This window comes from Silurus aristotelis (genome assembly GCF_946808225.1).
Source record: "Silurus aristotelis genome assembly, chromosome: 8".
Lineage (NCBI taxonomy): Eukaryota > Metazoa > Chordata > Actinopteri > Siluriformes > Siluridae > Silurus > Silurus aristotelis.
The window spans coordinates 18472451-18500407 of record NC_139581.1 but is presented as its reverse complement, the minus strand read 5'-3'; the positions used below and the strand labels follow the sequence as shown (position 1 = coordinate 18500407).

At 35.9% G+C, this 27957-nt stretch overlaps 2 protein-coding genes and 1 long non-coding RNA gene across 3 annotated transcripts; 2 read left to right on the top strand and 1 right to left on the bottom strand.

Annotated features, from left to right (window-relative positions):
* The first annotated feature begins 334 nt into the window (after positions 1–334).
* On the top strand, positions 335–10572 carry abcg4b (ATP-binding cassette, sub-family G (WHITE), member 4b). Its single transcript, XM_083549306.1, has 15 exons — positions 335–465; positions 1555–1802; positions 2488–2605; positions 2737–2869; positions 3132–3182; positions 3275–3420; positions 3551–3674; positions 3767–3881; positions 5067–5209; positions 5309–5407; positions 8377–8545; positions 8652–8752; positions 8926–9084; positions 9274–9392; positions 9477–10572. Exons 2-15 carry the CDS (start codon positions 1565–1567, stop codon positions 9700–9702), a joined length of 1941 nt encoding a protein of 646 aa, XP_083405432.1. The 5' UTR covers positions 335–465; positions 1555–1564; the 3' UTR covers positions 9703–10572.
* Positions 1724–12532, bottom strand: LOC310730393. Its single transcript, XR_014534829.1, has 4 exons — positions 11721–12532; positions 9002–9091; positions 2503–2599; positions 1724–1788 (listed from the first exon to the last, which is right to left on the bottom strand). It is a non-coding gene; the product is annotated as an uncharacterized lncRNA (long non-coding RNA).
* Positions 10956–27086, top strand: LOC310730372 (alpha-2-macroglobulin-like). The gene is made up of 35 exons (XM_083549286.1): positions 10956–11168; positions 12539–12650; positions 13631–13811; positions 15532–15688; positions 15801–15853; positions 16017–16037; positions 16171–16333; positions 16424–16508; positions 16677–16791; positions 16877–16997; positions 17372–17481; positions 17595–17765; positions 17877–18110; positions 18239–18451; positions 18568–18717; positions 18997–19122; positions 19852–19942; positions 20304–20430; positions 20574–20799; positions 20887–21013; positions 21116–21237; positions 21326–21377; positions 21500–21583; positions 23146–23322; positions 23438–23513; positions 23635–23791; positions 23908–23982; positions 24109–24271; positions 24752–24942; positions 25029–25244; positions 25522–25643; positions 26315–26396; positions 26572–26640; positions 26815–26920; positions 27007–27086. Exons 2-35 carry the CDS (start codon positions 12565–12567, stop codon positions 27045–27047), a joined length of 4290 nt encoding a protein of 1429 aa, XP_083405412.1. The 5' UTR covers positions 10956–11168; positions 12539–12564; the 3' UTR covers positions 27048–27086.
* The last annotated feature ends 871 nt before the right edge of the window (positions 27087–27957 follow it).

The following is a 27957-nucleotide window of genomic DNA, read 5'->3' as shown; positions in this document are numbered from 1 at the left end:
CAGTGTATTCTGTCTATAGTCATTCTGTCTATATTCACTTGACAGTGAATATAGACAGAAAGTGTTACCTGTTGCTGATCCAACTCACATGTTTAATTATTTAATAAATAAACAAATAAAGATCATAATATTTTATGATGATAAACTGCTGTTATAACAAATGTTATAAATAAAAAAAATAAATTTTATATACTGTATGTTTTGAATGCATTTATGCTACTTACGCAACTCTCTATCTCTGTCATGCTTTTTGACTTTTTTTTTTCTATTTCTTGCTTTCACATTTTTGAACTTTGGAAAAGGGCTGTTCATCACCAAGAGTGAACACTTCTGACTTGCAGTATGAAATTTGGATAGTTATGTAGACCTTGAGGCACAATAGACTATATCCAGGGCTGTGCAGTGAATTAACTTCAGGCAGTGTTCAGGTTTTGAGAACACATTCCTGCTAGAGTGTGCACTGAGGTAAGTTCTCCTGATTTTGTATACGTGTGTTAAATGAGGTACTTTGGGTAGGCTTTACAATTTCCGTTTGATTATAGAGGTAAACGTACTGTACATAAGCTTTCTATATATTATATTGTTTCTACTACATTTTAATGGATACCTTTGCCAAATGCAAATATTGAAACTTATTATGGCTCTTGTCCTCAGTTGTCCTAAACAGTATTAGATGTCATGTTAGTTTAATTCAACCACATGTAAAATTATGGTGGTGAGGGGAATTATGAAATCTTTAAACCTGTTCAGCAAGTAGCAGCATGTTAGCCTCTTGTCGAGGGTCCATGCATCTATATAAAGAATTATGTCTTATACGTCCAGTCACATAACTTAGATGTTAGGCATTTTCTGGCATAACACTAAACCTTTACCAATATTTGATAGTGACAGAAAGAATATCAGACAAAAAAAAAACTGCAGTATCAGATAAATGCTATCAGATCAAAAAAGACTGTAATTTAAGCAATACAAAGATGGAACTAAAACCCATTTTGTGTGTACAGAGAGGTACAATATGCAGGCAGAAGGGTATTTATAATGAAAGATTTGCAGATATATGCTGTAATTGTGAATACAATTTCTGAGAATGGTGTAATTGGTAGTTGTAGTTTCTTAAAATTGCTGTGGCAAAGCTTACATTTTAAGATGAAAAGCATCACTGGTAGTCAGCAGTACACAGGCTTTGAGGAAAATTATATATAGAAGTGGTTTACTGTAGACAGCTTTGGATAAGGCTGATGTGCGTTAATTGGCATAATATATATATATATATATATATATATATATATATATATATATATATATATATATATATATATATATATATATATATATATATATATATGCATCACTAATGGAAGTTTGGCCTGAGCTAAATAGGTTAAATGTTATATTGTCGGAATCTGACGTCATTGTCATCAAGTTTCTAAAAGATAACAATTACATTTTCTTTCTTTTATTTTATAATACATTTACATGTTAGAGTCAAGTTATTTGTTTTTTACTAATGTGGCAATTATATTTAACTGTAACCTTTTTTTTGGTTTTGTTAAGATTTTTTGGTATGGCAGATAAATCCCCTGATCTAGGATCTGTTAGTATTGCCATGGAAGAGAGACTGTATAATGGAGGCAGACAAACACAGCCACAGGAGGCTCCATTACTGGCCTACCTGAAAAAGGTAAAAAAACAGCTAACTGAAGGACAGAGCTTCTCTCCCCTTCCAAAACGCTCTGCTGTGAACCTGGAGTTTTCTAACCTGTCCTACACAATCAAAGAAGGACCATGCTGGAAGAAAAAAGGTTAGAGACATTTATTTAACTGAAGGTTTTTTCTGTTGTCAGGACAATTACACTGACATTAGCAGTCTATACACTTCTGCTAAAATTTTAGGATTTTTAAATGAAAAATATAAAGCTAATTGAAATTATGAGTTTTTCTGCCTTGTGAAATAGGAGCTAAATATTTATAGGGGGAGACATACCATTATATTACATAATTATTGTTATAATTATATTCTGCGCTTGCTTCATACCTGTCAAATTAAGGGCTCTCCTGTGAACAGTTGTCCTTAGGATTTCATAGGTTTTTAAAATATTCATATGTTTAATATCTTGGCATCTTGGATCGGATTGGGCATTTCTTCAGCTGTGGCCATTTTCATGTTAGGTTGTTATTCTGGTAAATTAAGTAAATATTTATTTATCTTTACTAGTCTAATAGATGCATGCAAGGTTTTTGGCATTTTAATATTTTTATGATTCCATCTATTCTCACAAGAACCCCAGTATTGTATTTGGTAAGGCAGGCTTACAGCATGAGCTGCCTCTACCATGTTTTTACCATGGACATGATTAAAACATCTATTAGTTTTACACCTGAATTAAGTTTGTTCTATTATCACAGTGAAGGTGGAAAAAGGACTGGTAAAATTAGTTGGAAATTTTCTATATAAGCAAAAAGATTTTTTTTTCTGTGTCTGTTTAGGTTATAAGGTCTTACTCAAGTGCCTCTGTGGAAGGTTCTGGAGCCGGGAGTTGATTGGGATCATGGGCCCCTCAGGAGCTGGAAAGTCCACTTTGATGAACATCCTGGCTGGCTATAAGTGAGGAAAAGGCCTTTGTCAGGCATTTCTCAATGCAAATATTTATACCAATACTATCAAAAGCTAAAAGGATTGAGATTTTAAACTTTACACTGCAAAAATATCAATAGTGGCATGCAAATGTGTGGCAGAGAAACAGGTATGACAGGACGAATCCTGGTCAATGGAAAGCCAAGAGATCTCTGCACCTTTCGGAAAATGTCATGTTACATCATGCAAGAAGATAAACTGCTGCCCCATCTTACAGCTCAGGAGGCTATGATGGTAAGACACTGTGACTGTAAAATTTCTCCTTCACTACAAAAACTGAAATCGTTGTTTTAATGAAATAATAATATTTTCCACTAGTAAAATAAAAAATCTTACATCCAGAAATAATGTTTATGCTCTCATAATAAGAAATGTTAGATGTTTTCCATTATTCAAGATATCTTCAATTTTTGGCTCAGAGCACTTAACCAATTTACACTATGCAAATTTACAAATGTAGATTAATTTGTTTTGCACTGAATGTCTGTTGTTTCAGGTGTCTGCTAACTTAAAAGTCAATAATTCACTTGAGGTGAAAAAAGAACTGGTAAGTATGCATAATAAGCTTCATAGTCATACTGCTACATTTCCAGCTTATTCACTATTACTTCCTCTCTTATTGCATTCTTTATGTTAAAGGTTAAAGAGATTCTGACAGGCCTGGGACTTCATGAATGTGCTAATACTCGCACTGTCTCCCTTTCTGGTGGGCAGTGTAAGAGACTAGCAATTGCGCTTGAACTTGTGAACAATCCTCCAGTCATGTTCTTTGATGAGCCCACCAGGTAAAACAATCACTCTGATGATAGAATGTGTAAATTGAATATTAATACTGCTTGTTATTACCATTAGTTTGATATTAAGCTGTTTTTGTCTCTGTCTATCTGTTTGTTTTTCTGTTTTTGCCTGTGACAGTGGATTGGACAGTGCCTCAAGTTTTCATGTAGTCTCATTAATGAAATCTCTGGCCCAGCGGGGGCACACTGTGATTTGCACTATTCACCAGCCGAGTGCCAAACTCTTTGAAATGTTTGATAAGGTGTTGAATTCATTTTGATTTGTGAACACAATATGCACAATATGAACATTTGACTGAGCAGTATCTTACTCTAGTTCTCTTGATCCCTTTAGCTCTATATCCTGAGTCAGGGCCAGTGTATATATAAGGGCACTGTGCCATATCTTATCCCTTACCTTAAAACACTGGGACTACACTGTCCAACATATCACAACCCTGCAGATTTCAGTGAGTTTCACTTAACTTCTAGCTTTGTTTATTAAAAGAAATGTATTTCAACAAATGTATTACATTTTTATATACATATATGTAATATTATTTTAATGATAAAACATTTTTTTTCTAAACAAACTGGTAGGCCACCGTAAGCCATCAGAACATCACTGATTTGGGCATTGATTTAACAAATCTCTGGAACTGTTCTTTTTAGTGGGAGATATGAGGTGAACTAGCTCTGTCCTAGCTCTGTCTCTTTCACCAAATGTCCTTCCTAAGCCTTAAAACCTGGCAGTAGAATTTGCTATTGACGGTCTGGCCCCTAGGGACCCTTTTTCTTTGAAAAAGACCCGCCTCGCCTCTTTCGGTCATGGAGATGATGGGCTCTTTCACTGTGAAAACTGTTGCTTCATCTCAGGCTCGTACCCGTACACCCTAGGTTCGTCACTGGTAATGATCATCAACATTAAGTATTTGTCATCCATGGCATGCTGATGGAGTTCTTGGCAGACTTGTTTATTCTGCTCCTGGATCAGCAGCCTAGTAAAGAACTTGGCAGCAACACGGTTGCCTGGACTGTTCCGTATAACACACCGACAATGGCAGCAATATTGTGGATTATTCTCTGATAATTACAATACATGAACTGCAGAATGGTTTCAAAGTTTTTCAGGGATTTAACTCGTTGTAGGTCTTCCTGATCTTTCGATATCTTCCAGTGATATTTTTCCACTACTGACTTACCACTCAAAACACTTCAACGAATCATTGCAGCAACACCTTAAACTTACCAACTCATGGTAAACATCTCTATGGCAAATTTGCACAGTTCCATGCAGAATTTTACATTTTATCTTTGTTCTAACTTGCTGCCTATGATGAAATCACAGACGTGGTAACACATGTGATCAGAATAGCACCAGATGAGCAGCTCCTGATGTACACAGGTAGATGTCTTTGGCACAGTGTCTTATGAAGGTCGGTGCTCCCTGTCACTTTGCATGCAGCCTTGCGCTACCATCTGTTGGCGTGTTACAAAACTAATCTTGAAACTTTTTGATACCACCTTGTATGTTAGACAGTACTTCCCAACAACATTTTTACAGTTCCAGAGACTTGAGTCCAGAGTCCTGATGCCTTATGGTTGCCTTAAATAAAGAAAAAGCAATGACTTTGGCATGTTCTCTCACTTATCAGTCATTGAGGTAGCATCAGGAGAGTATGGGGACTTGAATCCAGTTTTGTTCGAAGCTGTGCAAGGTGGACTCTGTCCTCTTGAAGAAAAGAAGAGTTGTGAAAAAAACAAACCTTTGGGCTCCTGGCTTGTAAATTACGCCAAAGTGAGTGAGGAGTCTTTCAAACACACTGTATATCAGTTTTAAGTCTGCCTTACCTGTCTTGTGCCCAAAACCTTGTTTGTTTGTTCTGTTTTCCCTCAGAGCTCAGCTTATCATGAGAGCCATACATTTGCAACAAGCAGCTTTACACAGTTCTGTATCCTCTTCAAAAGGACATTCAAAACAATATGTAGAGACCAAGTATGTAAATTTTTTCATCTAACCTTTACAAATTTGTATTTTAAATAGAATTATAATTTTTTTCATTCATTCATTCATTTTCTCCCGCTTATCCGTAATTCGGGTCGTGGGTGCAGCAGTCTAAGCAGGCCCCTGCCTTCGACTGCTGCCCAATCCTCACAGCACCGTCCCTTACGGTCCCTCCTGCAGGTGGTGAGCCCACGGGAAGCTTATAATTTTTTGTTATTTCAAAATAAATATATGATTATTACGCTATATTAAAAATCAAGCTGCTTCTCAAGTCAAATCAAGAAGGCTTTTTTTGTCATTCCAATAATATACAGTGCAGTACACAGTGAAACAAAACAGCATTTTCCCAGAACCAAGGTGCATCAGACAAAATTCTGTGCTACATTTAGTGCAAAGTGAAAAGAACAACATGAGACAAAGAGACACTAAACCATTTGTGTGTGTGTGTGTGTGTGTGTGTGTGTGTGTGTGTGTGAGGGCCCAAAAGCTGTTTTAAGTGACAGAGGAGTGACAAGTGTGTATAGCGTGTGTGTGGTCAGCCATCTCCTTTGTTTCATCCACATTCAGAGAAATGTTGTTGGCTAATGACCATGGTTGTGTCATCAGCAAACTTTATGTAGTTTGTCCTGTGCATTGCTACACAGTCATGAGTCAGCAGTGTGAACAGCAGGACACCAAGCACACAGCCCTGGGAGCCCCCAGTGCTTAGTGTAACTGTGTTGGAGGTGCTGTTCATGATCCGGACTGCCTGAAGTCTGTCAGTTAAAAAGTCCAGGATCCAGCTACCGAAGGAGGTGTTCAAGCCCAACAGAGTCAGTTTCACAAATAAATGCTAAGGAATAATGGTGTTAAATGGTGTTAAATGAAAAAAAATAAAAAGGTCCGACATTAAACCGGTCCGTAAATATATTGGTTGACATTAATCCGGCAAAAAAAGAGACGTTGAAGATGCCGGTTAGAACATCCCTGCACATCCTCTGAGCACTCTTGTCAAGAATATTGTCTGGTCCTGTAGCTTTCCGTGGGTTAACTCCACTTACATCTGCCATAGCGAGTCAAAGCACCTGGTCTTGGGAATGAGGGGTGGAATTCTTTACTGTCACCTTGTTCTGTGCTTTAAACCAAGCATAGTAGCTATTCAGCACACCTGGAAGGGAGCCATCACTATCTCAGGCAGGTGATGATGTCCTGTAGTTGGTGTGGTCTTGGATGCAATCTTCTCTACGAGTAGTCACTGGTGGGACCACATAAGATGTTCTTTTCTGGTGTTCTTCCTCTGGTGCCCTTTGAGTGACTTTTTGCTGGCTAATAATTGTCAGCAAGTGAATAATGTAGCAGTTATCCCAGGGTCACCTTGTTTTATAAACCTCAGACTTAACATGCAGGAGGGTTCCAGTTGTGGCATATTGTGAGACAAAGCCATGTTTAGCATGCCTCTGAGGTTACATCATTTTCCTTAATAGCTTTCTACACTTATTTGTGTGTTATTCTACCTTCTGCAGGAATTAATGCACTGATGTTGTGGGAACATCCCTACATCAATTGAGAAAAGCACAGAATGCTTAAGTTAAGTTTCCAAGCCTGTAGTGCATAGTAGTGTACTACTTCTGCACAGCTGCCTATATTTTTCAGGCTACCCAGGGCCTACAGTTTTTGTACCTGTGATTGCTGATTTAGGTCATCCCTAAAATTTGATCTATGAATACTTTGTATAGGAGGTGCATTTTGCACTGTTTAAATTTTGCCCCTCAGTATACAATCGTGCCTGCCTTCATCACATTTCCCCTTGTCGACATTGGCAGTGTTCCAGTGCCTTCTGGAAAAGCTGATGTGATACACTTGGGTGAGCTTAAGCAGATGGGTCCTGGGGCAAAACCTGATTAAGCATTTGCACCACTGAACTGATCACTCATAGGAAAATCTGTTAAAAGCTTTATGTGGTTTAGATGTTGGAAGCTGGATGGTACAATCCCCAAAGGAAATATCTTTGTTGGGGTAACAACATGTGCTGCTTTCACACTGCCTCCAACAGTCTTTTAATTTCGGGTTTCCTGAGAAGGTCAACTGAGAATTTGAATTGATTATTAAGAGATGCCTTTCTTCGCATATTTTCTTTTTTCCAAAATTTCTTCTGGTCTGCATGACACTTTTGCAACTCACCATCTTTTACCACTTTTACACTTAAGCTATTTTTCTTAAGTTTTTCTCACAACTGGCAGAAGAGTGAAGAGTGTGTGTGATTGGCCACATTGCTGGTGGCTTTGCATATACAGTGTGCAGTGTCCCTGATGAAGGAAAGAGAAACCCTGGTGATCAGCTCAGCAATCCTCACTGTCCTCTGTAGGGTTTTGTGTTTTGAGATGGTGCAATTCCCAAACCAGGCAGCAATGCTGCTGTTCGGAATGCTCTTATTGGTCCCTCTTTAAAATGTTGTTAGGATGTGTGGTGGGAGCTGGGCCTTCCTCAGCTTGAATGACCAGCTGAGGTTCTCCACCAGGTGAACACAAAGGAATTTCTCCACGCAGAAGCCATTGATGTTCAGCAGGGATTGTTCACTATGTGTCACTCTGAAGTCAACATCCATCTATTTTGTTTTATCCACATTTAGATAATGGTTGTTGGATTTGCACCAGTCTGTTAAATTCTGCATTTCATCTCTATATGCTGACTTCTTTTCATGCTGATGTGAACTTGATGATGTTCAGTGCTCAGTGTGGTGCTGCTGGAGGTGCTGTTCCTAATCCGGATTGCCAGATCAGATGTTGTTAAATGCCGTATTCAATGAACAGCATTTGTATGTATGTGTGTGTCCTCCTTGGTCTGCCAGTGCGTATTTATTCTGCATTAGGTAACACAGGTGTATCAGATACCTCAGAGTCTCCGTTTTTAAGCTCTTAACCATAAATGTATCTCTACCAGTACATATTCTTACATAATCTTTGTTATAATTCCTCTCTTAGGTGTTGACACACTTGCGATTAATGTCACACATCTGCATTGGAGTGTTGATAGGCATGCTTTACCTTAATATTGGCAATGATGCCAGTAAAGTTTTCAACAACACAGGATTCCTCTTCTTCTCCATGCTATTCCTCATGTTTGGAGCTCTCATGCCTACAGTGCTTACCTGTAAGTAGAGATCTACCAGCAGTAGATGTAACAACGATCACGCTCTATGTGGCTTAAGATTATAAGGTATATATAGATGACCAAAGAGATAATTTTTTGCTTCCAGTTCCTCTGGAGATGGCTGTATTTCAACGAGAGCATCTAAACTACTGGTATAGCCTGAAAGCTTACTATCTTGCCAAGACAATGGCTGACATTCCATTTCAAGTATGTAGCTGTCTTAATCTATTGATTCAGCCATATGTGTGTATGAAATTTTTTAACAAAATGCTGTCGATGTGGCATGGTCTAATGACCTGAAATAAAATTAATGGACTTCGGCTCTAGTTGTCTTCTGATCACATTAACAGTCAATTTTTTCATATTGATCTCTTTCCCAGATCATCTGTCCTATCATGTATTGTAGTATTGTCTACTGGATGACTGAGCAGCCACCTGAAGCAAGCCGCTACTTACTTTTTATGGCCTTGTCTATCTGCACTGCCTTAGTAGCTCAGTCTCTGGGCCTTCTTGTTGGTGCCACTTCCACATCTCTTCAGGTACTTACTGAAAGTAATTTAATATTTGAACATAACTTTACCAGATATTCTGAAGTTGTATTTTGTGCTTTTTTTTTTGCAAGTATTTCTGACTGGAAAATATGTTTTTATCATTGTTTTTTCACTGTCATCTAATTAAATTTGCTTTATCCTTGTGTTGATTTTTTTTTACATTAATCTTCCTTACAGGTGGCCACATTCATTGGCCCAGTTACAGCTGTTCCAGTCCTTCTCTTTTCTGGGTTCTTTGTCAATTTTGACACCATTCCGAAGTATCTTCAGTGGAGTTCTTATGTCTCTTATGTCAGGTATGTCTTATTGCTGTATTTTAGGTGATAATGTAATCTTGTGTCTTTTTAATTGGAGGCCAATTTTTTATTTGATTTGTTCAGGTATGGTTTTGAAGGGGTCGTTCTATCCATCTATGGAATGAATCGCTCTGATTTAGAATGCCCAGGAAAAGTCTGCAAGTTCCAGAAACCTGAAGAAGTATTGCAATTGCTGAATGTAGAGGATGCCAAGCTCTATATGGACTTCATCATACTGGGAATATTTTTTGTCACCCTTAGGCTGGCTACATACCTGGTGCTACGATATAGAGTCAAGTCTGAGAGATAATATTTATTCAATGAATGAAAAAAAAATCTGATCTTTTTGACAGGTACATTTTAGTACATTTTAGTGTATGTGTAAACTTAATTAAGTTCATACATGCTTTGTATATTTTCTAAATAGTGTCATTAATATGTCAAATAGTGTACTGTTTGAATATTTTTACACTGGAAATTAGACACCAAATTTATCACCATGTCATATTTCTGTTTCTAAAAGGTGTTAAAGTGGTGATTATACTTCTTGTTTTAAAAAAATAAAATTATTAGATTTATCATGATCATTTAGTTTTTTTTAAAACAATATGATATATCCCCTATTCAAATGAATTAAACATCTCTGGTGAACTATAAAATTGTAGACTTGTGTCCCAGACATAATGGATGCCTACCTCAATTTGAAACAAAGTAATGATGTCCTACTTGATATATTTGTTAGTAGCCTAATGATTCAGTTTACTTCTCTGCATTTAATGTCTTAGATATTTTAATTGTTTAAGTTAATTGATTATATTTATTTTAGTTTCTATATTTTCTTGTTTGATTTGAATTGATTTTCCTTTTTAGTTTAACTCCAATCAATATGATGACTTGCACATTGTAACTCTGTGAAACGTAAACATGTTATTCTGAGAAAATGTACAGCAATGTCCTTGTTGTGCACCCTCCTATCTTTCTCTCATTCAAACTCTCTTTACATGCTTAGAAAATGCTTTTCCTGACACGAGTAAGTGATAACGTGGACTTTTGCCTGAAGATGTTTGTATTTTTTACACTGTGGGTTTTTATGCTGTGGTGGTGAATTACTAGTAAAGGTTTCTGTTTTTTTATTATTATTTTCTAATTTAATAAAATAAATAATATTATTTTAATTATATTACTGACAACTTCAAATAAAATTAAGTGTTTGAAATGTTTACATGAATTTCAGAGTTTCTTAGTATTTGATATGTCCTCTTTTTACTTTAATGACAGCTTGCATTCAAGCTTGCATGGGCTCCATTCTTTCTTTTAAACAAACACACACACACACACACACACACACACACACACACACACACACACACACACACACACACACACACACACACACACACACACACACACACAGAGCTAAACCCACACCCACACATATACATGCTGGAGCCACCTAGTCTACACATGGACCTTTTTGCCATTGTTTCACTATCTAATTCCCCAAAGCCAAATTAGCATATAACACCTTGAGGTGGATTTACCATCCTGGGGGGGGGTCTAACCCGCTATAAAAATCATTGTGGTTGTCTCATTTGATTCCTTAGGCAATATAAACTACAAAGAGCTACATGGGGTATAAGTGGGATATGAGATTTAGACCTGGAGGTGGAAGCTCTTAGGGAAGAGAGTTTTTTTCCAAGCCTCAAGGAAGGATCTCTCTCAAAAGCAAGCATCTGTGCTTTATACTGGCAAACACGGGTCTAGTTCATCAGTTCTGTAAGTTTTCCCATTTTTACTTCTAACATATTTCTTTTTCTGTTGCTTTTAAATAATATACCTTTGTCACTGATTTATCTTTAAAGTGTTCAGCAGTTAGTAATCAATGTGCAGTGCGTAACATGCTGATTAGAGTTGTGGTATGTTAGACATGTTTAAAACAGACCACTGATAAATAAATAGGAAAGGCATTTGCTAATCTAACATAACAATGTCTTGATAAATGAAGATAATTTAGTTTTTGGTGACCAAGACATTGAATATTTTTTAAATGACTAAAAGTATTTAATTGTTTCAATTAAAAAAATTTTAAGCACAGTAGCCTCGTGTAATTTGAAGTCACATAACCAAAGGTTTAATGTGATTTAGCTCTAAATATTCTATTAATTAGAGTTTATATGGGCTGGCTCAATCAGTTTGGTCAGAGTCCATTGATGTTATATAGTGTGTGATGTAACTGATTTAAATGAAAACCTTTCAGATACAAATATCTAGCCATGTCTAATTCTCTGTAGTCTGCAGCATAATAAGTGGTACTAAATACTATATTACCTTGATTCATACAGTTTTGCCCACTGAGGTTTGCAGCTGATGTGGTGGAGTTTGTAGTTCATTGTGATGCTGGAAAATTGAGTTCAGTGCTCCTGTTGGATCCTTTATTAAAGAATGTGACACAATAATCATTTTATGTTTTAAGAGATCATCTGCATTACAACCAAACCTATTAATAAATATAGCATACAGTATTTGCAAACTTTGCCAATTTCACAAATTTGAATCGGTTTCAAGTATTTTTGTACTTTATATTTCAAGCTCTATTTCGAGAAACATTACTTTCCAGTTTCTGTTAAAGTAAATTATCTAAAGTTCAAGGCTGTTACTGTGTGGGTAAAATGTTTACTTGGAGCCTAGTGAAATGGGTTAGTGACCGTAGGTTTACTTTAAGTAAACAGTGTGTCACAAATTTTAGTTATAGTAAATTCTGAACCCCAAAAATCTCAGTGTCATACTGCTGACATATCATGTCACTCTGTGCAATTTAAATTTGATTTAAGTAAATAGGGATCTACTTTCTTACAGTATTTACTTATGAATTTTTTACAGAGATGTACAAAATATTCCAGACATGACGCATGTATATAAATATGACTATTTAATAATATAATAAACACAAAGCTTATATGTTGCTATGGATGAAGGAATAGACATGGCACATGCTATAAGCCTGCTACCTGCTTAATACATTTTCACTTATGTCAGAAATGTACAATGCATTTAGATTGCTCAAAGTTAATCATTAATGCATGAGCAAGAATGAGCATGAGCATAGATGGACTGACTGTCTTTAAAAAGGCATTTGAACTTTACAGCTTTTGCACTGGTGATAGACTTCATCATGGTGGTCAGTCGGGTCCACATAAGGATAAGGTTCCTCTTAGCCTGCTTCCTCTTTTTCTCTGTCTATGGACAAACCAATGGGCCGTAAGTATCATACAACTTTATATTATTGTTGTTATAAACTAAAAGATTGTAAAACCACTGTGTAAAATATATGTAGTAATATATACTTTTACATGTAAATGTACAATGTTTCTATGAATTTTTTGACAACCACTGCAACCAGGGAGTGTGTAGTTGTAGATTGACTAGAATATCTAAAATGACTGGTAAACATAATATAAACTAAAACTTTATAAATGGCCATTAAAATTATGCAAATTGTACTTATGTATATTATTATAACTTTGAATTTTGCCCATGAATATAACACATTTTGTGGAATATAAAAGCAATAGCTGTCTATCTAAATATTCAGGGTATAGGAGAAACAACACACACATTAAATATATTCTTCACAATGACAACTACCATCAGTACCCTTGGAGTTGTGAACATAAGAAGAGCAATAACACTCAAAAGCTTTTGCATCCTAATAGCAATTGACTGAGAACTTTGGCCTTATACGCTGTAGTGCAGGTCTGCAATTAAGCCCAAGCAGTTGACACAATAAATAACGATACTAAAAAATTTGATAAAGTGCTAAAAATCTACAATATTACTGTCAGTTTCTTAGTGTTAACTGTAAATGCCCTTTATTTTATTTTAGGCACATTGAAGAAATCTTGTTTCAAGCTCATGTGCAAAGTGAAGTGGCAAAAGGATTTTTTAATTTTTTAGATATTGATGCCATGTGATATTATCTTCGCCCTTAAATAGCAGATAGTATGGCTCCATGCTATTATATATAAGCAAATATTTAAACACAAATCTTACTAACAGTTACTTACTAATAAAACTGATTGCAAACTGCTGACAGGTACTTAGGTTTAGGTTAGTTTTCGCAATAGTATTGATTGTTGAGCTGAGATTTGTTAACTTTGCTAAGAGATTATGCAAACATTAAGAGCGGTTAACTTATAAAACCCTGCTCTTTTTTTTTCTTTTTTTCTTTTTATCTTTAGATATTTTATGGTTACATTTCCTGCAGTAATAGAGTCTGGCTCTAATGCAAAGTTATGTGTGAGTTTTCTGAATCCTAATGAGACTCTGCAAATGAACATCTATCTGGTTGACGGCAACAAGAACAGAACACTTTTACAAGCGACAGTGGAAAAGGATATTCATCAGTGCTCTCATTTTGAGGTCAGCAATCCCATATCCCATATCTTCATTTTATTATTATAGTTTGTTGACAACTGACAATCAAACCCATATGAGCTTTTTGAATTGTTTAATTTTAGATTTAGTCCAATGTGATATATATATATATATATATATATATATATATATATATATATATATATATATATATATATATATATATATATATATATATATATATGTGTGTGTGTGTGTGTGTGTGTGTGTGTGTGTGTGTGTGTGTGTGTGTGTGTGTGTGTGTGTGTGTGAAAAGTGTTTAGAAAGTGTCACTTTTTTTGCAATTTTATGATGCAGGCTGACACTACAATTGTTCTAACACACACTCAGTCCCCCTTTATTTGTGAAAACAAATTAAAACATTTTTAAAATTCGGTCTGTACTAAAGGGTCAGGGAAAACTGTCCTTTCACACTCTGCTGGCGGGTGCGTTCCGGGTGCCTGCACTTCTTTGTGTGGGAGGCAGAGGCCCGTCTTCACAATACGTATTCAGACCCTTGGCCACAACATTTAAAATTTAACTCAGATGCTTCCCAATTTTTCTCTTAGAGTTTACCTGTGGAAAAGTTTATTGATTGGACTTGATTTGCAAAGGCACACACCTCTATACTGAAGGCCTCACAACTGATATCGGATATTGGAGCAAAAACCAAGCTACAACGTCAAAAAGGAACTGCCTGCAGAGCTCAGAAACAGGATTGCTGCAAGGCAGTGATTTAAGAAAGGCTGTACTGAAGATCCCTAATAGTACAGTGATTATATGACATATTCTTAAATGGAAGAATTGTGGCAAAGCCAAGACTCTTCCAAGAGCTGATCATCAAACAGCAATCGAGGAAGAAGGGTAGAAGAGGTGACCAAGAGCCCAATGGTCTCTCTGTCTGAGCTCTGAAGATCCTGTGTGGAGATGAGCAATGTTCCAGAAGAACAACCATTACTACCGCGACTACATCTGGATTTTATGGCAGAGTGGTTATACTGAAGCCTCTCCTAAGTGCAGAACCCATGGAAGCACACTTTCCATATTTATGGAAAAAAATAATTCAGACTGTGTAAAACAAGATTCTTCAATGTTTAACAATCTAAATGTTATGTCTGGGAGAAATCAGGCACTGCTCATCACTTCCCAAAATGATGGGGGCAGCATCATGATGTGGGTGTGTTTTTCTGCAACACAGACTGGTCAGGGCAAAGATACGGAGATATCTTTAATAAGAACCTGTTCCACAGCACTTCAATCTGACCTCAATCTGCAAGAGGATTCACCTTCCTACATGACAACAACCCTAAGCACACAGACGAGACAACATAGAAGTGGTTCAGGCACAACTCTGTGAATGTCTTAGAGTGGCACAGCTAAAGACCTGACTTGAACCCTACTGAACATTTATGGAGAGACCTGAAAGTGGTTGTCCACCGATGGTCCCCATCCAACCTGTCCCAGCTTGAGAGTATTTGAGATGTGTGCAAAGCTTGTTGCATACTTCAAAAGAGTCAAAGCTGTAATTGTTGCCAAAGGTTATCAACTAAGTACTGAGTATTAAGTTTTGCAACATAACAAAATTTAAAAAGTGAAGGGTGTCTGAATACTTTCTGAATGCACTATATATTTGTGTGTGTGTGTGTGTGTGTGTGTGTGTGTGTGTGTGTGTGTGTGTGTGTTTCTTTGTTTTTGTTGTGGTTTAACATTTAATGCATCTCTACAGGCTCCACAGGTTGCAGGTGAATCAGTACAGGAGATCAGAGTAGAAGTGAAAGGTGAAGATTTTAAGATGACAGAGAAAAGGAAAGTGATGTTTAAAACATATGACACATTGTATTTTATCCAAACTGATAGACCAATCTACAATCCAGGCCAAACTGGTGAGTCATTCTAGTAGTATGCTCCACTATGTTTTTTTTACTATATGAAACCATAATTATTACTTAAAACATGCAACAAGAATACATTACATTACTTTTGTTTTTTCCACAGTGAATTTCAGAATTGTCTCTATGGATTCAAATTTTATACCACTCAAGCAAAATGTAAGAGGAAAGTTTTATAGCAATATATAAAGACTTACTATTTTACTACACACCAGAGCCCAGCATAGCTTTCTTGCATATAACATATTGACATATTGAATCAGTGTTTTGTCGTTTGATTATTTTATAATGGAAAATTTTATGTTTTTCTTATACTCCACAGTACAGCACAGTGAGTCTTCAGGTAAGGTGGAAACATACACATTATTACATATTTTAGGACAAGATTATTCATTTGTATGCTTCTATGTGAAAATATTGCACAATGTCCTCAATAAGCTGAACTAACTTAGGATATATTTTATGAAACCAAACAGGATAACTATCAGAATAGAATTGGTCAGTGGACGAATGTATCATCAGGTTTGATACTGCAACTTTCACATGAGCTAAATGCCGAGGCGCCACAGGGACATTATCAGATAATTGCTGACACTGGAAATAAATTGATTATGCATGGCTTTAAAGTAGAAAAGCATGGTAAGCAACATTTCTATTAACACCTGAGTTTTTGCAGCTGTAACTACATACTTATTTATGTATTTAATAATAAACTATTTTAACTTGTAGTTTTACCCAAGTTTGAGGTTATAGTGAATGCACCAGAAGAACACAGTGTCGGAAATGAGGAACTGAAGCTAGAAGTTTGTGGAAAGTAAGTTTCAAGTGATTCAAATCTGTGTTAAAAAAATAGAAAAAAGTTCTATTAAATACATTTAATTGATTAAATTAACTATGACACAACTGAATATTTATTATATAGTACATTTAGTATAATATATTTACCACTTATGCTGTGTATCATACATATTATGATATAAAGGTATACTTATGGACAACCAGTACCTGGACAAGCGGTGGTGCAGGTCTGCCGGAATTTTATGCAGCATTATTATGACGCAACAAAGATTTCACCCTGCCTGAGTGAAACTGTGGAGGTACGCGTATAACATTCTACAACCACCACCAATCTGTTTCTCTCAGGTGAAAAAACTCACCGTTTTTTTCTTTGTGTTCCCACAGATGGGTCAGAACGGGTGTGCATTTCTTACAATTAATGTGTCAAACTTTATAAATACTGTTTTTGAAAATGAATTTCTGGATAATCTCGGTGTTACTATTACACTCACAGAGGAAGGAACTGGTAAGTATCCCTTAAAACAAAGACAGGAAAAAAGCCAGCACTATAAATAGACTGGCTACTGTTACACTTTTGAATTATGACTACACTTTAACACAGTTTCCATTTACATTTTTTATAATAATTTACTGTAATTCATTCATTCATTTTCTCCCGCTTATCCGTAATTCGGGTCACGGGGGCAGCAGTCTAGGCAGGCCCCCGCCTTCGACTGCTGCCCAATCCTCACAGCACCATCCCTTACGGCCCCTCCTGCAGGTGGTGAGCCCACGGGAAGGCGGCCCCACGTCACTCCGACGTCACGGACCTTGATATTTCCCTCGTAAGGGATATACTGTAATTAATTTTTTTTTTTTTTTTTTTTTTTTTTTTTTTAGATTTGTCACTGGTGAAATCTGATAGGATCAATCTCTCTTTCCAAATCGGTAAAGTAGAAATCCTTGAGGCACCAAATAACTTTGAACAAGGAAAAGTTATAGAAGGAAGAGTAGGTGTTTTGTTTGTTTGTTGTTGTTGTTGTTGATGATTTTGCTAGCCTACTGACAGTAGGCAATACTTAACAGTAGAGTGACATAAAAATCTTTTTTCCACGATGAACAGATTAAAGTTACTACCTTTAGTGGAACACCAATTCCCAACAAGCAGGTATATCTTTCAGAGGGGAACATGTGGTCTCAAACGTTACTTCTCAATCTTACTACAGATAGTAATGGATTAGCAAACTTCTCAGTTGCTTCACCTGAACATCCTACAACAGAGATAACATTGAGGGTATGGTATTACATAAGAAACTAAAAGAAATGACACAATCCATTTGCAGCACACTGTCCTACAGTAAAAAAAAAGTTAATTGTCATTATTGTTTTTGTCACTTTTATCTAGGCAAGTGTTTCTAGCACGGAAACATACCTCGAATACAAAAGACAATTTTTTTCAAAAGCTGAAAAAAGTATACATCTTCTTGAACCAGCCACACCCTACAGTCCAGTGTATAGTAAACTGACAGTAAAGAGTTCTGAGAAACCTTTTATGTGTGGTGCTGAAATTGCTATAACCATTAACTACTATATTGTTGGGGAAACTGCTGAGAGTTTCAGTATGGATCTTATATACACTGTAAGTATTTGCAACGAAACAGTTTGTTAATTGATGGGCTTCATTTGCCAGTTGCATTGCATACATTTCAGTACATTTCTTTAAATATAATACACTGGATAATTATATATTTTGTCTCTTTGGTCCAGGTCTTATCCAGAGGAACCATAGTCCACCTTGGGCATGAAAAAGTTGAAGTGAATGGCTCTACCGAAAACAGAATAGGGGAATTTTCATTCAAACTATTAGTTGCTGCTGAGTTTTCTCCAGCAGTGCAGGTTGTGGTGTACTCTGTCCTGCCCAGTGGGAACGCCATCGCTGCTAACAAGAATTTTGATATAGAAAAATGCTTCAAAAATAAGGTAATGTAGCGGTATAATTATTATATTTTTTACATTCAATCAATAAGTCTGATTCTGCCCCCCATCCTTGTATTTGCAACGAAACTGCTAAACTTTATTTTTATCGTGAAATTCAGGTTTCGCTAGAGTTCTCTCCTTCTAAAGCAGTTCCTGGTGAAAAAAACACTCTTGAACTTAAGGCTCATCCTGGTTCACTGTGTGGCCTCAGTGCTGTTGATCAGAGTGTGTTCATCTTGGAGTCTGGAGACCGCCTAAACATTGATAAGGTGAAATTACAATTAACTGAACTTGATTTTGTAGTGATTAATATTAACAAATATATTAACGATGGTTTCAAGTGTTGGGGGACATACAAAGAAATGCAAAGGGATCAGTTGTGATATCTAACATTAGGCTGTACTTAAATAATTACCACTGCAGTGATGAGTAATGGTATTCAATGTGTGACTATTTTATATCTTATTTCTCAAGTTTACTGATATATATATATATATATATAAAATATTTTTTTTTTATTAATTTATTTTTTATCATATGATATTTAGATATTTAAAATGTTGCCAGTGACATCCACAACGGATTATCCCTATGAAATTGTAGATGATCAGGAGTGCTTGCATGTTAGACCACGCCGGGAGATACAAAATGATGATGTTTACAACGCATTGAAGGTAAAAAAACTGACTTTGTATACACAATGACGGGGCATAACTTAATGGCTACCAGTCAGGCATAACATTATGACCACCTGCCTAATATTGTGTACTGATCTGTCGAGCATTAACAGCGTTAAACTTCTTCAAAAATTTGAGCTGCAGTAGCTCATCTGTTCGATTGGACCACACGGGCCAGCCTTCACTTCCCACATGCATCAATGAGTCTTCGCTGCCAATGACCCTGTCACAAGTTCACCACTGCTGATTCCTTGGACCACTTTTGATAGATACTGACCACTGCAGACCGGGTTGCAGTTTTGAAGATGCTCTGACCCAGTCCTCCAGCCATCATAATTTGGCTAGACTTGCTCAAATCCTTATGCTTGCCTATTTTTTACACACATCAACTTTTTTTTTTTTTTACAATAACCTTGAAGAGAAAATGTTTTCTAGCTATATCCAGGTCAAGTCAAGGTGCCATGATGAAGAGATAATCAGTGTTATTTACCCACCTATCATAATGTTATGCCTGGTTGGTGTATATTTGAAAGCATTCTAACTGTAGAATATATACTATGTGTGATATGTGACAAAGTGACCCAGACTACTACCTTTGAATATTATTACATTAAAGAAACAAAATTTTTTTTGCCACATTATTATTATTATTATTATTTTATTTTTTTATGTATATTTAAAAAGTGCTTTTGAGTTAACTATTTATGATGTATTATCAATTGACAGGGAGTGGGGTTGAAGATGGCAACAAATTTGCCTGTTAGACAACCTAACTGTTTGATGTACAAAGGCATGGAGTTTCATCGTGGTCTTTATGGTACAACAATTTTTTTATATATTATTGTTCAATTAAATTATTAAACGTCATTGCCATTTTTAAATGGTCTTATAATGAAGTTATAACCTAACTATTGCATTTGCTATGATTAAATTGTATATATTATGTTATATATAAAAGTTATATATAGTGTTTCTTATGGAGTTTATGATATATGCTAGATAAGCATGTGGATATGTTTGTATAAGGTGAAAGATTTCATACTGTAAGGAAACTGTAGTACAAATGGGTACTGACAAGGTACATATAATAAGCTTTAATGTACTGTATGTTCATATTTCTGCAATAAAAAAACAGCTAATGAGTTTTGTTAATTGTTTATGCTTTTTCTGGTTTGCAGTTCAATACAGATCATATGCTCACCCAGTTGCAATGGCCTTAGGTAATTATTTACCAGAAAATGGCCTTATTGAGACAGTTCGTAAATTCTTTCCTGAAACCTGGATATGGCAACTTTATGAAGTTGGGTTAGTGATTCGGCATATTTTTTTTTTCTTTTTTACTTTCAGCTGATGCTGTACTGCAATTCTGCAATCAACTTAACTACAATATACTGAATAAAGCCTCCATATGATGCAGCACGATTATAGTCAATTATTCTTATCCACAGAGACTCTGGATCAGTAGAACTTCCTGTCACTGTTCCTGACACAATCACCACTTGGGAGACCGAGACTTTCTGTGTGTCCTCTATAGGTCTGGGACTGGCTCCTCCTGTTATGCTCACAGTATTTCAGCCATTCTTCCTGGAGCTCTCCTTGCCCTACTCCATTATCCGAGGAGAGGTTTTTGAGCTGAAGGCCACTGTCTTTAATTATCTTTCCAAATGCATTATGGTACTTTAAAACCAAATAACATTTGTTTCACAAATGCTCTTATGTTCAAGATGCACATGATATTAATTACCTGTGTCTCATTGGCAGGTTAAGGTGACTCCGGCTCCTTCCTCAGACTACACTCTGAAACCTTCTTCTGATGGAGAGAATTTATCCTGTTTGTGTGCAAATGGAAGAAAAACCTTCATTTGGACTCTGACTCCCACGGTGCTTGGTGAGACTTAAACCCTTCTCAGTTTAGACACAGGTCTGACACATTTTATATCTCTATTGCATTATATTATGAAGAATTGAGACGTTTGTTTATATGCCACAGGAGTCTTGAATGTGACGGTGAGTGCAGAAGCAGATCAATCCCAGACTATGTGTGACAATGAAATTGTGAGTGTTCCAGAGAGAGGCCGCATAGACACGGTTACACGGAGCCTTATTGTACAGGTTGGTGACATGAAATAATCAAATTAGAAATTTTACTTTTAGGCAACTTCTTGTTTCACTGATTTAATACAACTTTATTCTTTTGTAGCCTGAAGGAACTGAAAAAACCAAGAGCCAAAGCTGGTTATTATGCCCACAAGGTTAGACTTATATATACAAATACTGTATATAGCTGACTTGCACCTCTAAACAGGTGTTTACAATGCAATCATGCATTGCATCAATGCTCATGTTAAACAGGAGTGTTTACCTTCATTTACAGGGAGCAGTGTTTCAGAGGAGTTGGAGCTAACTCTTCCTGAGGATGTAATAGAAGGATCAGCTCGAGCCTCTGTTTCAGTGCTTGGTAAGAGAGATAGCATTAGGTATATTTCTAATACATCATGATTGTTAAGGGTAATATATATTATTGGCAGCTGTGAAAATACTAGTAGGATATAAGAACAAGTTAACAAGATTAATGGAAACGTATTTAAAATAATAGAAGAATCTCCAAGAATCATCAAGGCTACAATTGATTTGTTTCTTATTTTACAAATAGAACATTTAATTTCATATTAGGCGACCACTTTTTCTCAACAATGACTGACATTACGTCTGGGTTTCCCAGGGTTCCATCATGGGACCTGTAATTTATTTCAATGTGCATTTGGTCATGGGTAGTGTATATGTTCTTCTTCTTCTTTTGGCTTCTCCCATTAGGGGTCGCCACAGCAGATCATCCGTCTCCATACCCCCCTGTCCTCTAAATCTACCTCTTTCAACCCAACTACCTGCATGTCTTCTCTTACCACATCTATAAACCACTTTATAGGTCTTCCTCTTTTCTTCCTTCCTGGTGGCTCCATCCTCAGAATTCTCCTAACAATATACCCCATGTCCCTGCTTTGCACGTGTCCAAACCATCTCAATCTCGCCTCCCTCACCTTGTCTTCAAAACGACCAAAATGTGCTATCCTCTAATAAACTCATTTCCAATCCTGTCCATCGTCGTCACTCCCAAAGAAAACATGTTTAGCTCTGCTACCCCCAGCTCCACCTCCAGTCATTTACTCAATGCCACTGTCTCAAATCCATACATCGCAGGTCTCACCCTGCAGATACCCTACTATCACAAATCACTTCTGCCACTCTTCTCCACCCTGGAGAAGCCCTCCCACTCCACCCTGCCTGCACTCTTTTCTTCAGTTCTCTAACACACTCTCCATTACTTTGCACTGTTGACCCCAGGTACCTGAACTCCTCCATCTTTTCCATCTCTTCTCCCTGCAACCGCACCACTCCACTGCCCTCCCTCTCATTCACACACATGTTAGTATATGGACATTTAAGGTGATGTTTGTAATTTCTGCATGCAAAATTTGTTGAAATTTTTTTCATTGCCACACTTTTAACAAATGAATGAAAGAAAAAAATATAGTCAAGTCTGTAATAATTTTACACACCCCTCAGCAAAAACTTGTGTAAAACCAAACCAAGCTTAAACAAATAACAAATGAACCAAAATGATCCAATTCTCTCTGATTTAGATTTAGCAAACAAAGTAACAAATGTAAAAACAGTTGTGCAGTTGTTAAATGTTTCTCCATGAGTTTCTTGCAATAGCTTTGGCTGAGTATTATATATTAGTCGATTTCATAACATATGAGTTCTTAATGTGCTGACATGGATGACCTGTTTACTGACGCTGGAACATAGGACTGCAATGCACAGAATGTATGCAAAAAATAACCTTCTAGCGGGGAATGGTATGTCTACAGAATAAATAAATCAACAGAATTAGCAGAATTGACTTTGTTGACAGTTGACTTGAAGAGCCAGCTCCAGTTTTAGAAAGGCAGCTTTGTTTTTGTTTTTTGTTAGGCAACACAACGTATTTTTCTAAAGTAATATTGTGTTCTTTTGTAGGTGACATACTTGGCCGTGCATTAAAAAATCTGGATGGTCTACTAAGGATGCCGTATGGCTGTGGAGAACAAAACATTGCACTGCTCGCCCCCAATATCTACATTCTACAGTATCTAGAGAACACTGAGCAGCTCACCACAGCGATCCGTGAGAGGGCTACTGGTTACCTTAAAAGTGGTCAGTTAGATAATCCTTTGTTTTTAAACTTAATTCTTTATTCATTTATAAAGTCAACACTTGTCAATATGAATGTATTATTGCTGATGCAAATCAATGATTTGTCTTTACACAGGATACCAGAGGCAGCTAAACTATAAGCATTTCAGTGGTGCATATAGCACATTTGGTACTGGAGAGGAGAACACATGGTAAGAATTTCACACAGCTAGCATTAATAAAATATTTAAAAATGCAAAAGTTTCCCCCCAAATGTGGTAATGTTCAACAAATAGAATATTTGTTTTAATTATGGACACAAATCTCCACCAGGTTAACTGCTTTTGTCTTGAGGACTTTTGGAAAAGCACAACGCTACGTTTACATTGATCCAAAAATCATTAACAGTGCAAAGACATGGCTCATAGGGATGCAGAGACCAGATGGCTGTTTTAGACGACAGGGAAGTTTATTCAATAACAGAATGAAGGTATGTATAGTTTAAAAGCTTTTCAAATTAGATAACACATTCTCTACATACATACACATCCACTGAATATATTTACTGAATTTAAATTTTATGTGAATCATTATCATGTATTCCAGGGTGGTGTAAATGATGATGTGACCATTACAGCCTACATCACTGCATCACTCCTTGAACATGGAAATACATTAGATGTAAGAACATTATACAGTTAAAATTTTTGCTTTTGAATGATTATGTAAAAGTCAAAATAAAACAATTTTAATGGGAAAAAAAACATTTTCATTTTTGAATGTAAATGTTTTATGCTTTGGCTACAGAATGCTGTTGTGAATAAAGGTCTGAGGTGCTTAAATTCTTCTCTTGGTAACCTGACAAACACCTACACCACTGCACTGCTGGCCTACACTTTCAGTCTGGCTGGAGAAAGTGATGTTCGAGAACAACTGCTGAAAGACTTGGATAGTGCTGCTATTATTGGAGGTAGGGAATCAACTCCTACAATACAATAGAAATGTATTCTTTTAGGAATACCATACAATTTACATTTGTATTGTGCTAAATGGCATATTCAAAAATATATTATTCTCTGCTCACCTGCAGAACTTTTATCACATTTTATATGATATACTATATATATATATATATATATATATATATATATATATATATATATATATATATATATATATATATCATATGCCAATACATAGTTTTGGCTCCTTGTTTAAGGGATACTCCATTTACGGATATTGAGTATTGAAAAATTTTGCACATTGGCATTATAGTAGTGAGCACTTCTCAAGGCCTCAGTTATTATATGTTTACTAACTTTCGTCTTGTTTTTCTAAGGAGGGTGAATGATTTTAAGTGCTTTAGATTATTATAAAAATTAGCGACATAGCTACATGCATATAAAGTCAAAATGTCAGTCTCAACTATCATTTGTCTCTTTAATTGTAGATGGTCGTCTTCACTGGTCTCAGTCAGCTTTAGATGACTCTGACTCATTGTCAGTGGAAATTAGTTCCTACGTGCTGTTAGCAGTTCTTACTACAGGTGAACTTACTGCTGCTGATTTGGGATATGCTAATAAGATAGTCAGCTGGCTGGTGAAGCAGCAAAATCCTTATGGAGGATTTTCATCCACTCAGGTACTAGACACATATCCCTTCGTGTATTTTATTTTCAATTTAACAGTTTTTTTATATTTAAATATCCATTTTTTTTTTTTTATCAGGATACAGTTGTGGCCCTCCAGGCTTTGGCTCTGTACTCCACTAAGGTGTTCAGCTCAGATGGTTCTAGCACAGTAACTGTAAAGTCGGCAGATGGAAACAGTCACAACTTTGATGTGAACCAAAACAACAAGCTACTGTTTCAAGAAAGATCACTGCTACATATACCTGGCAAATACACTATTGATGTGAAGGGCTCCACCTGTGTATCAGTGCAGGTAGGTCATCTTACTGATTTGGCATACATGTTTGTCTGTCACCTTATAAATCCCAACTCAGACTTTTAAATTCATGCTTAAAAACTAGATGCTTAAGAGATGATTAAATTCTTTAAAAGTGTACGAATCTATTAACATTGCCATTTAAATTCAAGTTTTCTGTACAAATATGTTTGTAGCACTTAATAATGTTAAATGTAACTGTTGTAAGCAATGCAGATGCATTTTCTGTTTATTGCCTGCTTTATGCTTTGACTCCTTTTATCCCCACTTACAGACAACACTTTTCTACAATATTCCTATACCTTCTGAATCCAGCACACTAAGCATCACAGCTACAACTGACGGAAACTGCACAAAATCATTTGGACATATTTTGGCCATCAATTTCTCTGTCAAGTAAGAATAAATGCATGCTAAATCCTTAAAGTAATAATTAATTATTTTCAGGTAAATTCAAACAAGATTTTCATGAAATGAAATTCTGCAAATCATATAAAATTTAAATAATGAATAAAAAATAATAATAATATTTTGTGATTTTATTCTGCTTACATGATTTCAAAATCATCCTGTGATCTGGTTTATCAGTGTAATTGTTGCTGTAGGAAATGCTGATACTAAAATTCTGATATAGTTTAATCACTTCTTGTGATTATTTATTTTTTACAATATTGTGAAGATTTATTGAATGGGAGTTAAAGTACGTTAGACCTTTCGGATTATATACTTAAAAATAAAAAAATGAAAAATATTTAAGTAATTTTACCCTGTAGTGGCACTGATTGTTCTTTTCTGTTGCTCAAAATGTATAGAATACATACTTAAGCTATTTATTTCAATAAAGCTGCTTTGTAACATTGTCTATTGCTAAAAGCACTATTCAGTTGAAATTGAATTTACATTCATTATAATTGTTGCTACACTGTATCAACAAAGGTTTGTGGACACCTGATCAGTATGATCAGTATGTGCATTTTGAACACTCCATTCACTTTTGCCATACAGTGTATAGTTTTTGGTATTTGTCATATTAATGAAGATTTGAATTGGTTTTGTTTTGTTCACAGATACAATGGTACACTAAACAGCACTAACATGATTATAGTGGACATAAAACTCTTATCAGGGTTCACAGCAGATCCTGGTGAGGTAAGTGCTAAAAACATTGTGTGTTTGTGTGTGTTTGTGTGTGTGTGTGTGTGTGTGTGTGTGTGTGTGTGTGTGTGTGTGTGTGTGTGTGTGTGTGTGTGTTTGTCACTGCCTTTATATATGTGTTTCAAATATAGGTTACTAATGCACAATAATTACCATGTTTTTTTCTTAGCTGAAAAACCAGTATTTGGTGGAACGAATTGATTCGAAAGATGACCATCTTCTCATGTACATAAAAAAGGTACAAAGAAAGCAATTTTTTGAATTTGTATAAAATGTACATTTTTACCTATTTTACACAAATGTGTTATATTTGTATATGCACCCAGGGAATGTTTGCTTAATTTTATTACACACATAGAAGCAGATATGATGGAGACTGTTTATAACATAATGTCTGGTGTATCTCTAACAGCTTGAACAGAATTTTCCTATCAGCTATAAGCTGCACGTTAAACAACTGCTTCCCGTCAACAATCTAAAGCCGGCTGTGATCAAAATTTATGATTACTACCAAACAAGTAAGACTTTCTTGGGTTGTGTTGTTTACATTCTGTTATTGTAATTTTATTTGTTTACAATTCAACTTCGCTTTGTTTTATTTTAGGTGACCAGTCTGAGACAGAATACACCTCCCCCTGTGTGTAAGCTTCCTGATCTGTATTAAAGATGGAGAAAAGCTTGGGATATATTCTGTGTGCTGTTTTTTTCTTGTACAAGAGATGACATTTCATTTCTTGTAACGAGATGTTTATATTTACCACATTACTACAATTATTATAAACATTTATAATGGGTTTTTATCGATTTGTACTGATCTATATGTAACGATTTTTTATAACCCTGGTGAAAATAAATGTTAGAACATCACTATGTATTCATTGTTTAGGCATAGATTTTATTATAGATTATTTGTAGTTTAATGCTTATACTAAGCATTTGACTAAGTAATTGTAATGTATTCAGGTTCATGGCTTTGATTAGCTTTGGCTGTGTGCTTGTCCTTCAGAAAATGAAACCCTGGCCCAGCAACATGGCTTCTTTTCCATACTTCAACACACCTCATATTTAAAGTAGGCCAAACATATCTTTTAAAAAAGACAAAGAAATAAAGCAATCTTTTAAACAGGTCTCTTTAAATAACAAAAAGATGTACAGTTTAATGTCACAAAGTAGACAAACTATTAGATTTCAAAAGGGAAATAAAAATTTTGAACACCCAACCTTGTGGGGACCTGCTGATAGGTAACCCAACACGTTAACCACTGAGCCACCATTTCCCACTTCTGCAAGCATTCATTGGGCCAAATAAATCAATATGGCTTCTATTCCACACTTCAATACCATGTAATTCTGTCTTGGTTTCGGCTAATTGGAACCTGTGTGGTAAAGACTTCCTGACAATCCTACTTGTTTAAAACTATTAAAACCTTACTGCAAAATTTACTCTATCACAAGTTATAGGTCACCAATTCCAGTATGACTTGAGTAAAATGTAAAGGAAGTGATTTGAACAGTACTTTAGTATTTCAATCATATTAAACGTAGGCCAAACAAG